The 12837-nt window shown below is 38.6% G+C and overlaps 1 protein-coding gene across 1 annotated transcript in view; it reads left to right on the forward strand.

The window, feature by feature from the left end:
* csmd3b (CUB and Sushi multiple domains 3b) overlaps window positions 1–12837 on the forward strand; it is a 380920-nt gene that overhangs the window by 333087 nt on the left and 34996 nt on the right. Inside the window, exons 48-55 of the mRNA XM_059350826.1 lie at window positions 1702–1782; window positions 2462–2575; window positions 2713–2901; window positions 3787–3933; window positions 7489–7677; window positions 8552–8737; window positions 9242–9436; window positions 10148–10321. Coding sequence (XP_059206809.1) covers window positions 1702–1782; window positions 2462–2575; window positions 2713–2901; window positions 3787–3933; window positions 7489–7677; window positions 8552–8737; window positions 9242–9436; window positions 10148–10321 — 1275 coding nt within the window. The remainder of the gene's footprint in view (window positions 1–1701; window positions 1783–2461; window positions 2576–2712; window positions 2902–3786; window positions 3934–7488; window positions 7678–8551; window positions 8738–9241; window positions 9437–10147; window positions 10322–12837) is intronic.

Consider the following 12837-nt stretch of genomic DNA (forward strand, 5'->3'; position numbering starts at 1 on the left):
TATAACAAGAAAAACGAAAAAAGACAGGCGAGAGTGAGCAGGAGGTAACCACAATGTGAGCCAGATGGACACCATATTTGATAATGCCGAGGTGACTTTGTTAATAAATACAGGAAGAACAGGCACCGCACTGATGCAGTTTCTTCAGTCGGAGGTTGTCACAACAAGTTTCAACATTTCTTCTTCAGTGTCCTTTAGTAACGCAACTGAATTTCAGAATGTCACAGTTTGTATCTGAGACAGCTGCTGAAGTGCAGTTTCGATCCGAAATGCCAAATCAACCCCAAAGGAAGCATCAATCCACTGTTTGGGGATGTTTATCTGTGTCACTGTCCTTCTATTTATTTATCTCTGGGTCAAGGTTCTGACATGCCAGTGCCTCCATGCAGAGATGAGAGCCATACAGTCGCGGATAATGTTGTCATAGACGTGAGACTGAGAAAGCCAATGTGACATGAATGTGGAAGTAGCTATAAAAAAAACACACAAAAAAACGGTCTTGGAGCTTAGTGAGATCAATGACTGCTCACAGTGATCCTCTCCTCTCACGCACAGAAGCATAGACACACACACACACATATACACATGCACACACTCAGACATGCGCACATACTGGCACCCACACACACACAGACAGACCACAGGGCTTTGATATGCATGAGAGCAGCAGATACTATTGGCAGGTCTCATTTTCATAGTCAATTTCATCCTGACTTATAGCCCTCAGCCCTTTCTCCCTCTCACTCCCTTAGTCCTCCCCTCTCTCTGTCTGCATCTGTCTGTATTCTCTCCATCCCCCTCTCCTCTTCTTCTTCCCTCTCTCTCTCTGTTAGTGAGTGATCTATGGTCATGCAGTAATATTGATTACAGCCCTCAGCTCAGTAGCTGTGAATCAGTTCCTTTTTATGATTCAAGGCAGCACTGTATCTGTGTAGCCGGTCTGTTTTTGATTCTGTGCTCTGCTGGCCTGACCACATGAACTTAAAAAAAGTGAAGTTAAACTGAAACAAGCGAGTTTAAATAAAATCGACAGAAAAACAGGTTGAGTCACTTGGTTTTCTTAAAAAATGTCTCACTGTTGGGGCAGTTGTTACAGGAAACGGACAGCTTACACACGAGTGCAGCTAAAATGAACAGTAAAAAAGTCACTTGTAATTTTTCCACCTTGAAAAAATAAAGTGTACTCAACTGACACTTTCTAGAATCTATGGCCCCCATTTCTATCTTATTTAGACAGACTGAACTGGCGCTCCCTCCCATAGCATAAGGGTTCAGATTTATTTAGTCTCCTGTTGGGCTGTACAAGCTCCATTAAGCCTGGACTTCATTTGGATGGATGTTTTATTATCGTCAGTTAACTTTTTATCTTTATTTGTGTCTGTACTTAACTTTCTTTATCTTGTTTACTTGCATTATGACCACTCATATTAAAAAAAATACATTTCTTTATTCCATCTGCTGGCTGAAATAGCATTGTTGCTGCTTAATACTGTATTATATGAAAAAATTTAAATAAAGTTAGTTAAAAAATAGCTTTTTTCAGTTCCCAAGCATTTGAAAGTCTTTTTTTTCCTTTTTTTTCCTTTTTTTCCTTTTTTTTCTCCGAGCTTGGATTTGCCGACCACATATCCTCTCACACATTCTTATATAATGTCGTCTCTTTGTCCTCTCTCCTCTCCTCTGCTGTTCCCGGTCTCCTAGCCTACCAATTAAGGGTTTGCCAGCCTCCTCCAGAAGTGCCCAATGCTGACATGCTGATGGAGGACGGCGAGTTGGAGATAGGTGAGTTGTCTGTCAGCCTGCAGTGCCTCTAGACATGTCAGATTGATGGAGGGAGCAAACTTGAGACTGGTAACTCTTCCCACAATAAGTACAAATATCACCTTACTAATAAAATAAATCATACTTCATGTACACAGTGAAGACATTCAATTCTTAATGTAGGTTCACTTTAATTCAGTCTTATGATATAATGTCACACTTTACATAGTAGTTTACTGAAAAAAATAACAACACAACTACTATATAACTACTATATTGCAAGTAAATGTCCTGCATTTAAAGTGTTACTCCAGCAAAAATACACAGTTATTGTCAAAATGTTGGACGTGATTTAAACATTTTTACATAGTATTGTGTAGGTTCATCTAAAGTAATGCACGCAATATATCTATGTTTTCCATGTTAAACCAGAATTTGTGAAATAGCTAGAGCTAGAACAGCTGTCAAATGAATTTAGTATAAACTACAATATTTTTCTGTGAGATGTAGTGGGAGTATTTTGTGGCATTGAATGAAAAAACTCAAAGCACAAGTACCTTCAGTTTGTGCTGAAGTATGTTAGTTAAACATAGTTACACTGACTGCAAACTGTGGAGGAAATCAACAATGTTCTTTTGTCTTGCTGCTTCAGCTTTGCTTTCTAAACTCTCATAATTCATATCCATTTTTGTGCATTCAGGTGACATCATCAGGTACAGATGCCATCCTGGATTCTCATTGGTTGGCAGTGAGATTCTCACATGTCGCCTTGGAGAAAGACTTCAGATGGATTCACCACCTCCAACATGCCAAGGTATGTGTGGATGTCAACACAAGAGCAAATTTAGTTTTTTTTAATTCATATTTCAAATAGGTGATCATTGAAAATGGCAAAAATAGAGCATACACGTAAAAAAATAACCTTTTTTAACCTTTATTTTCTACCCACAGTCCAGTGCCCGGCGCATGATGTGCGATACGATTCGTCAGGTGTCATCCTGAGCCCCGGCTGGCCAGAGAGCTACCCTAACCTCCAAATGTGTTCATGGAGCGTCACAGTAGAGAAAGGATACAATGTCACCATTACCTTTGAAAGTTTCCACACTGAGAGAGAGTTTGATGTGTTGGAGATTTTTGATGGTAAAAACAAAAACACTCAAAAGCACACAAACACACACACAGACAAATTATCTTAATCAAAGATATAACAGAGTATAGATGATCACAAGGGAGAAACTAGACATACAGTTATAGTGCCAATAATAAAGCCCTGATTCTCAAAAAGGCTGGACATCGCGTACCATTAGGGCTGAGTCCTTGCTGTGGTGGACCCAGGTTCGAATCCGGCCTGAGGTCCCTTTGCCGCATGTCCTCCCCTCTGTCTCCCCCTTTCTATCTGTCACTTTCAATAAAGCATTAAAAATGCCACAAAAAAATGCTTTTAATGCAGCTTCTAATGCTTTTTTTAAATGTATTTTTATGCCTCTGTAAGGCACTTAGAAAGCCTTGTGTATATAAAAAATGTACCTTGCCTTGCTTTCAACATAAATGAAACAGATTGCAACCATTAACTTTTATATCAATTTTTCCTCCACAATTTTTTTATGTAATATACAGTACTGTGCAAAAGTCTTAGAATTGATGCTGATTTAATGGCAAAGCGTGGTCACACCAAATATTGATTTGATTTAGATTTAGATCTTCTGTTCACCCACTTTGCATTTTGTTAAACTATTAACACTATATATATATATATATATATATATATATATATATATATATGTATACATATAAGCTTATTTTACAGCATTTTTCACACCTGCCTAAAATGTTTGCGGAGTCCTGTATGTCAAAAATGACAAGATCTTACTGTTTGATTTCCATATTTAGTCAGTGTCCCAACTTTTCTTGAGTCTCTTGTACAAAGTAACAAAATAAAACAAATCATGGAAGAGTTGCACCGTCTCATTCCCTCTGTCCGTCTCTCTCCTTCTTCTCCTGTCACTTTCTCTTCATCTCTCTCAGGTCCAACAGCCAACAGTCCCACTCTTGCGACGCTGAGCGGAGACCTGCCAGCGCCCTTTAACCTCACTACCTCTGGCCACCAGTTCCTGGTCCGCTGGTCTTCAGACCATGGCACAAACAAGAAAGGCTTCAAAATTCGCTATGTTGGTGAGTACCAAAGTATGTATCCCAACTTTATTTTACTACTACTTTATATCATCATAATGCATGGGAAACAAAGGACAGAGACAGACAGAGTGACAGAGCACTTGGAGGAGTTGTTCAGCCTCTAAGTTGTGTAAACAAATACATTATAATTAGATGAAAAAAGTTTCTCAATTTGTGATTTTGAGCAGAAAAAGGGGGAGTATACAAGTTGATATAATTAGAGTTAAAAACATATTTATTGTATCATTGACTTCATCTCACTCATGCAGTTAGTTTCTTCATCTTCGGCTTACTTTTCTGCCTCACTTCTGTCTGTCTCCTAAAGCAGTTTACTGAGTTTCATTATGGGTTAGTTGTTAACTTTTATTTATTCAAGAAAAGCTTGATGAGTGCAGATGCTGTTTCATCACAGTAATCTTTGCATTTAGACCGTCTTGCACCTGGGCCAGCTAAGTATAACTTTAGACTGCCGGGCATTAAGCACCTTCACATGGGTAATGAGGCTTGAGTGCTTTATTCAAGGGCATTTTTTGACATTTAAGGGGGAGGAGATAGTATTACCTGCTCAGTTTGCTTTTTCGCTTCATACCGTCTCGTCAGGAGGCGGCTTCTTTAACCTTTAAAACACCACTGTTCTATATGATAAATTATACGCTGAATATTAACAAAAAAAGAGCCTCCCAGGACTCTCACACTCAGTAACCTTCAATGGTAGCTGTGATTAATGTGAGCATCTGCAAGGATTGTTAAACATATGTTGTAAGCCTACTAATACCATGGTTCAACTTCATTTTTTATTTTGTGTTTGCTTTTTGTTTTTTTCCTTCACAATGAGGCCAGTACATGACAAGGTATGGAAGCTCATTTCTGGCCAATTTGATGAGAAAAAAGATCCTGTAAATCATTATAATGACAAACTTTCTCAACGTACTGATTCAGTATCTCAAAATAACAACAGCATTTCTTAAATAATGACTTAGTATTTCAAAATTATGAATTAAAAAAAAATATGGCTTGATATGAAATAATTAGAAACTCTCTTATTTTGAAATACTAACTAACTTACTACTACTAACTACTCACTAACGTTCTCATTATAATGACTTGCAAGAAGGTTTTTTCATCTCTTCCCATCTTTTGTTTTTTTGATAGCAGAAGGACGTTGTTATAGAAGCTCTTTCAACCAGTAAAAAGAGCTTCTATAACAACGTCCTTCTGCTATCACTATGAGAAAAACAAAATTCTCTCAGTTTATACCTAAGAAAATATTTAACTCTGGTGTCTTAATGAACATGTTCTCATTATTAACACATACCAACTTATTTAAGAAAAATCTTTGCCAAAATCAGCTGGGATTTTGTTATATTCAGCCCCTGTGTGATTGAAGCAGCAATTTAATGCCATCAATCTTAAAATACATTAACGGGAAAGAGCCACGTCTGCATCTAATGAGAGATTGTCAGCTGGCTGCTTTGCCTACATGCCGGTTCGATGATAGCAGCATTTTCTGTGGCCATCAACTTTTAATGCTTTTAGAAACAAGTTCTGTCAGAGAACTTTAATTAGAAATCACTGACAGACTGTAGAAACTGTTGTTGGCACTTATTCAGTATTTCCAATGTAAGGAAAACACAGTAAATGGAAAAAAAACCCTTAGTCTTAAGTGGTAATTCAAAACCACACAGATGATACTTGGCCAGTGACAGATGGGAGGGACATATAAAACAGTCTTATCACTAATAAATAATGCTAGTTAAGAACATATTTTTGGGCTCTTGTCCAATTTGAAGACTTACAGATCAGGCAACCTGCCCAAGTCAACATTTAACTGTCCTGGATCATCTTAATATGCTATGACTGAGGAACATAATTAAACTGCTACTGGTGACTTATCATATGAGACACTGACATCATTGTAAAAGGGCTGCCATAGATACAGAGACAGACATGGAGAGATTAATCTATAAATAAATAAATGACAAACTAAGACAAGGTTTAACTTGTTGCCAGGTTGTTGGCTGTTGTGGCAGTATTCCGTGTTTTTGCTCGCAGCTGCCAATATTGTCTAAATTGAAGCGTTAATGTCTTCTTGGTGTAAGAATATTTCATAACGTTGCATATCGCCATTGATTTGTGTGCAGCACTCACGAATGTCTGACATATTTTGTAACTCTCCTCATTGATTGTTTGATGTAAAAGCTCTGCCGGGAAAGACTTATTATTTATTTTATTTAACATTAGTGCAGCTTGTTGGATACATTTTCGTCAGTAATAATTCCACTCGCAGAACTTTTGGTTTAATTTACTTGTGTTTGAGATATATATATACGTATGTACTTGGAGTGATGATATGCTACTCCATCTCATGTCTCTAAGAGCATGTTTTATAATGCACAATCAAAGCCGACAAATCCACTTTGACTGAGCTCCCTATTGTGTGTAAATACAGTAGTGACTCATTTTTATGAAAGTTTTAGGGAATTATCACTAACACTAAAACCTTGCAAGTAGGACTCTAATTATAGTACTGGTAATGGTTTTAATATCGCACACTTGCATGCACTTGCATTAATTCTGTGTTAATTACAGCATTGTTCTGAAGGGACAAACATTTGTTTTCCTGGACCACTGGATTAAGTGTGTTTTAACACCTGCACCCGTTGGTCTTGTTCAGTTGGACTTTGGTTTGTTTTCCCCCTTGGTGTGATTTGTTTGGGCAGGTGTAAACACAGTAATCACACTCAGGCGTGGACCAAAACAACCACACTGAGCCCCTTGAGAGGAGGTGGTCTCGGTCCAGTCCCAAATGAACTGTGGAGCAGTTTGTTTGTGGTGGAAACGTGATCCGACCTTGATCCGGCACAACATCCAGGTGCACTGTACAAGTTTGAGCTAAAAGGCCCCTGTAGCCAGCTGTGCAGTGCATTCTGCAATGCAGCGGAGCAAGTAAACTGTAGCAGCTTGTGTAGTAGTAGTACCAGCTAGCTGGAGAATGACCCGAGGTATGTTCAAGAGGTTTCCTCGAAGTGCATTCGACATTCTGCTGGTGTAGTTTTGCCTGGTATATTGCCCAAATAATGGCCGCAGTTCCGAGCTAATGCCAGCTCCGTGTTGCTCCATTGCATAGCAATATGTATCTTACAGAAATGTGCACAAGTCCTGAACACAGGACCATTATTCTTGCTTTCACCCCAGACACATCTGACCAGAAGTGGAGTTCTCAAGTTGCATCTGCATGCATCTTGGTTTGCTTGGATTTTTCTCTGTGTGAAAAGAAACTGAACCAAGAGGAAAACTCTCCAAGTATAGAAACTGATTCAAAGCGATTCAGACCAGAGCGTGAAAATAGGCGTGAAAACTCCCTGAGTAATGAGTATTACAATAATATTATAACAACATATTTCTGTAGTTCTGTTTATAGCTGTGGAATAATACTGTATAATTGTACTTTTTTGCTTGGTTTTAACCCTCTAGTTCCTGTTTTAGCTGCAGAGAACTGCCTTATGTGAGGCCGTTTCAAATCTTTGTTTTTTAATTTTGTTTCCTCCACTGCAGCGCTGTACTGCTCAACCCCAGACTCTCCGCTGCACGGCTCAATCTCCTCACAGAGCGGCGGCCATGTTAACAGCGTGGTTCGCTGGGCTTGCGACCGCGGTTACCGTCTCATCGGCAACGCCACAGCAACCTGTCGCCGCACAGCACTCGGCTACCACGCCTGGGATTCTCCTGTACCTGCGTGTCAAGGTGTGTTTGTTTGTCTGTGTATGAATGTGGGCAAAGTGTTTGGTCTAGTTTGTAAGCTTTAAAAAGTTTGTAAAGGATTAATTTGATAGTTTTTTTTTTAGTTACAGCTCAAGGTGAAAGATTACATGCTGTAATAGTGCATCCCATTCATTTAGTTTCGTACCATTTAAGTTGATTGCTAGATAAACAATTAATTTTGATTTAATAAAAAATGTTTTGATAATTGTTAATTAGCCCCTTAAGAGTAAACATACTTCAAATTTAATTGAGTAAAATGCCAATTTCTTTCTTCAAGTGAGAGTGATTTGAATACATGAATTTGGTAGAGTAAACACAACACCTTATTATTTCATATTTCCTGTATCCCTTTTTTATGTTTATTTTCAGAATATAGAAACAAAATGTTCAACAAGGACTAGATGCATTATTTATGTTGCACTTACTCTTGTATTACCCCACACATGAAATAACTGTAGGAAGGCACAGCTTGTAGCTGGCATTGATAGAAAGTCAAATGAAGGATGTATAGCAGACTGTTATAACACTGTTCTTTAATAATCAGTCTATTTAAAACCAGTGTAGACTGTGGAGCAGCATTTTCAGCAAGATGGATGCATTATGTTCAAACTTAGTTGGAACTGAACATCAAGCATCTTCTAATTATATATTTTTAGTTTGATGGCATCATTGAAGAAAATATGTGAGCTTGTTAACAAATCTACAACAAACTCGGTGGCTTTAAATCTCCAGGAACATTTTAAACAAAGTACACATCAAACCTGCCTTCCTGACAGATATAAGTGTGCATTAGGGCTTCTGTGTGTGTCTGTTCACATGTTGTTTTCATAACCAGTGTGTATCTGTCCTCCCCTAGCTGTCTCCTGCGGGGCACCCAAGGCTCCAATAAACGGCGGCGTTTTAACAGCCGACTACTCCGTTGGAACGAGAGTTTCCTATTTCTGTAACGACGGGTACAGACTCTCCAGTAAAGAACTGACGTCAGCCATCTGTCAGCCTGATGGGACATGGAGCAACCACAACAAGATACCACGATGTTCTGGTCAGTACCATGTAGATATCAGTGGAAAATCTTCTATTTAAACACATAATCTGATCATGTTATGAATTTGAACATACTTATTAGCACTGTATGAATGTAAAGACCAGATTCTATCATGGCGGTGACAAGAAAACACAAATATTTATATGGACTGCACTTATATAGTACTTTTATCCAAAGCTCTTTACACTACAGACTGCGCTCATTCATTCATTAATATTAAATATTACACTGTGATATCAATTAACGATTAAATGATCATATCCCACTTGGAAAGACTGATATACGTTTATAGGCAACAGATAATTATCACAATCAGTGGCAGGCATTTCATATCTAGGGAATTGTTATGTAAACTTAGTCATTATAATGCATCTGCAGGATATCTAACAGTAGCTTGGCCCCACCGTCAGCTGGCTATTTAATATCTGACACTATTTTAAAATGCTAATTGTGTCATTAAAATGAGAGAAAACGCACTTTCTCCTCTGTCTGCCTCTGCAGTGGTGGTGTGTCCCAGCATCGGGTCGTTTTCTTTGGAGCACGGCCGCTGGAGGATCGTCAACGGCTCACACTATGAATACAGAACTCGAATTGTGTTCACCTGCGATCCGGGGTACTACAGACTAGGCCCCGCCCACATCCAGTGCTTACCCAATGGCGTGTGGAGCTGGAGAAACGACAGGCCGCACTGCCAGGGTGAGTGACGAAGACATGATGATTTCACGACCACTGCAACTGAAAAATCAGCAATGAGCCAGCCATTATATATATTTGTATATGGAGGAATCATCTCAATAAGGACATTTAAAGCCATTGCACCAGTTTAAACCTTGTTCTATCCATTTGAATCACAGCTTTGAATAGAAAAAATAAAAGCTACCATCACAAACTTGTCAGTGTAAACACTGTGGCACGTTGCAGCCTAACAAAGGCTGAACTTCAACATTATAACAAACACGAAATACAGCTTCTTATTTCAAATATAATGTTTTCTTAGGATTAGTTTGTGTGATGTTGGTGTGTTAGTTTTAATGTGCTGTACTGTAGTGCACTTAATTCCTCGGATCCACGCTCTTACATGAAGGAGTCGCTGTGACATTTGTATCATCTGTTATTTCATGTCTGGGGATTCCTTGACATTTTGAATCAATGTTTTTTTTTTCTTATAAGATTTTTTTGACATTTGAAAAATTATACTTTTTTTCTTCTCCAGGCATTGTGAAAAGGCAAAAAAAAATCCCACAAAAACAATATTTGTATTCACCAAATTTGTGTGATAAACAGCTTGCTGGCGTTTGTAGCATTCCTCACTGGAACCAATGAGCTCTACCAAACACTCCATTTAACTTGGTGCTCAATTGCTGCACAACTGCTTTTAAATTGCTTGTTTCGGCTTGTTTGTTGCAGTTATATCCTGCGGTGAGCTGCCATCTTCACCCAATGGGAAGAAGATTGGTACTCAGACAACGTTTGGCGCCACGGCCATCTTTACCTGCGATGTGGGCTTCATGCTGGTGGGGTCAGCCGTCAGAGAGTGCCTGTCGTCTGGGCTCTGGAGTGGAACAGAAACACGGTGTTTAGGTACGTAGCTGCTAATACTAGTAATGCATTCAAACATATTTATATTTAACAGTATATCTAGATAATATATGTAATTTTCAGACTTAAATGTAAGGCATATACTCTACACATACACATGAAATATTGACCATTAGAAAGAGAGTTTGAAAGCTGTGATTTTTCAAGTCAATCTAATGAGGACAGGTATCAAAGGTAGGCCCTGCACTCCACGTGCCCTTTACCTCCCGTCTGGATGCACAGCTGCTCCCCTCTGGCCTCGTCCACCTCACAAGCGCTATCATGAGCTTCTGCTGTGCACTCACTAAAATCAGTTTGAGTGTTCTTTTTTTATATATATATATAAGACAGAAAAAAAAACCCAGCTGCTTTCTTCTGTCAGTGTGCCAGCCAGAGGTAACAGATGTTATGACATGGTGCTGTCACTTCTCCATGAAGCCTCAGTAGAAACAGCGCTTCCCAGAATACTTCACAGGCTGAGGGGGATATGAGATGCAATTTATAACGAAAAAGTTCAATGAAACTTAACCTAGACTTATGAAGAGGCATGATTCTGTCAAAAAATAAATAGTTTGAGCCCTAAAAAGTGCTATAAACAGCATTTTTATTCAATAACTTTTTTTATTATCCTTCAAAACAAAACTGGCTTCCCTTTACTTATTCTGCTTATCTAAAATGTCTGTACTGTTAAATTTGTTGTTTACAGTAATTTCAGTAATGCAAGCTGATGTGCTTTTCTGAAATTACTCTCTTATGGTCAAACAAATTGTTTAAATTGGATAATTTGCTGAGATAAGTCAAGTTTTGTATAGGTTTTAACAAACCAGTGACCTCCAGGTCTGAAAAGTGAACAGACAGTAGCTTAAACCCGCACTCTTTCTAATGTCCAGCAGGGGGCGACTCCACTCGCTGCCAAAAAAAACTGTCTACGAGAAAATGACCCTACTTCTGACTTGATTTATTACCTCAGTAGACATTTAATAATGATATTTTTTTGGTCTTAATCGCTAGTTTCAAGTCTTAAACTTAAAATTATGGTCCCATTTAGAGTAAAATAGATTATAAAGCAAGGTATGCTTTTAGGTGTGGCTATCATGTGATTGACTAGCTGCTGTCATGGCAAACTTCGTGAACTTTTTTCGGCGGTGCTGTCCTTGTTTTTGTCACTAAAACTTTCAGTTTATAAAAGCTAACTGTAACACTTAGATTGCCTAAAAATATACATTTTGTTTTAAGCCAGTTTTTGGCTAGCCCAAATTTTCATCCCAATTAATATCACAGTGAACCTGAAATGCCGAACTCAAGGCTTCAAAACAATAGTCCACAAACAAATAAGGTGGATATGTTCACTTCTTTTATACAGTCTAATGTTCTAAATAATGTCCTTTCTTCAACACATAACCTCGCAACATGTTCAAGAAACTATGTGAAAGTAAGGAAAGTAGGTGTGATTCATTTTAGCAATGCCCTTTAACTTTACAGTCATTGACAACATGAAAAGGTGACTTTCGCAACCTTTTCTCTTGTTGTTCTCTCCCACTTCCCTGGCTGTCTTCGACATTGTTAGCATTTGCTGACAGGAAAACAGTGCACAGTTTTTCCTACTGTAAAGAATGAAATCAATACTCAATCCAAACTCTCTGAGAACAGGAAACACAGATTTGCTTCCAACATCTTTGTATTAGCACTGTGCATCAATCAGATCTGGAGAAAGAATCTGATGAGGGTGTAAAGAGGCCAACAAGTCCTGTGTGTTTCCAGGTAAAGGTAGATGCTTCTGCAGGTTTTGCAAAGAGCAGTGACACAGCTGTGAGAATGCAGCTGACCATCTGAGCCCTCACCATAAACGACACGTGATCCAATTTATGGCCAAGCTTTTAATATTTTGTGAAGGTGGAGTGCTTGTTGTGCTCCACTTTGATTTTCATGATGTGTGTTTGCTCCAAGTCACACATCTCATAGACAGAACAAACCAGATTTCGGGCTGCAATTGCCCACGTTTACAGGCTCACAAAAGGTTTCAGCAGATGTTTAGCATTTTAATGTCCCATATGGAGGCTACAAACTGTCTCCTAACCCAAGGAGATGTTCGAGCCTCAAGGTTTGTTTAAAACTCGCAGGTCTGAATAAAATGTTACTGTTTTGCTGATTCTGTCTTTGTATCTCTGAAAATAACCCAGAGAATGCATCTCATGGGTACAACAAGACTGTAAGGTATGGTATAATGCTGAATATTTGCAAGAAAACTACCTAGCTCTTGGTCTAGACATGTGCCAATAAATAGACACAAGGCAAAACAGGAAATGTGCTAACAAATCAAAATTAGGGTGAAATTGCAAATGCAAGGTTAATACAGGTAGGATTATGTCCATCAGTCTGTTCCTGAGACATAGGAGACTGGAGACCTGGAATAATAGGGAAGTATAGATACACACAATGGTGGAATGCAACTAAGTACATTTACTTGAGTGCTGATCTGAATTACAATGTTGAGGTGCTTATACTTTGAGTATTTCAAC

This window comes from Centropristis striata, chromosome 14, assembly GCF_030273125.1.
Source record: "Centropristis striata isolate RG_2023a ecotype Rhode Island chromosome 14, C.striata_1.0, whole genome shotgun sequence".
In the NCBI taxonomy this organism is placed as follows: Eukaryota; Metazoa; Chordata; class Actinopteri; order Perciformes; family Serranidae; genus Centropristis; species Centropristis striata.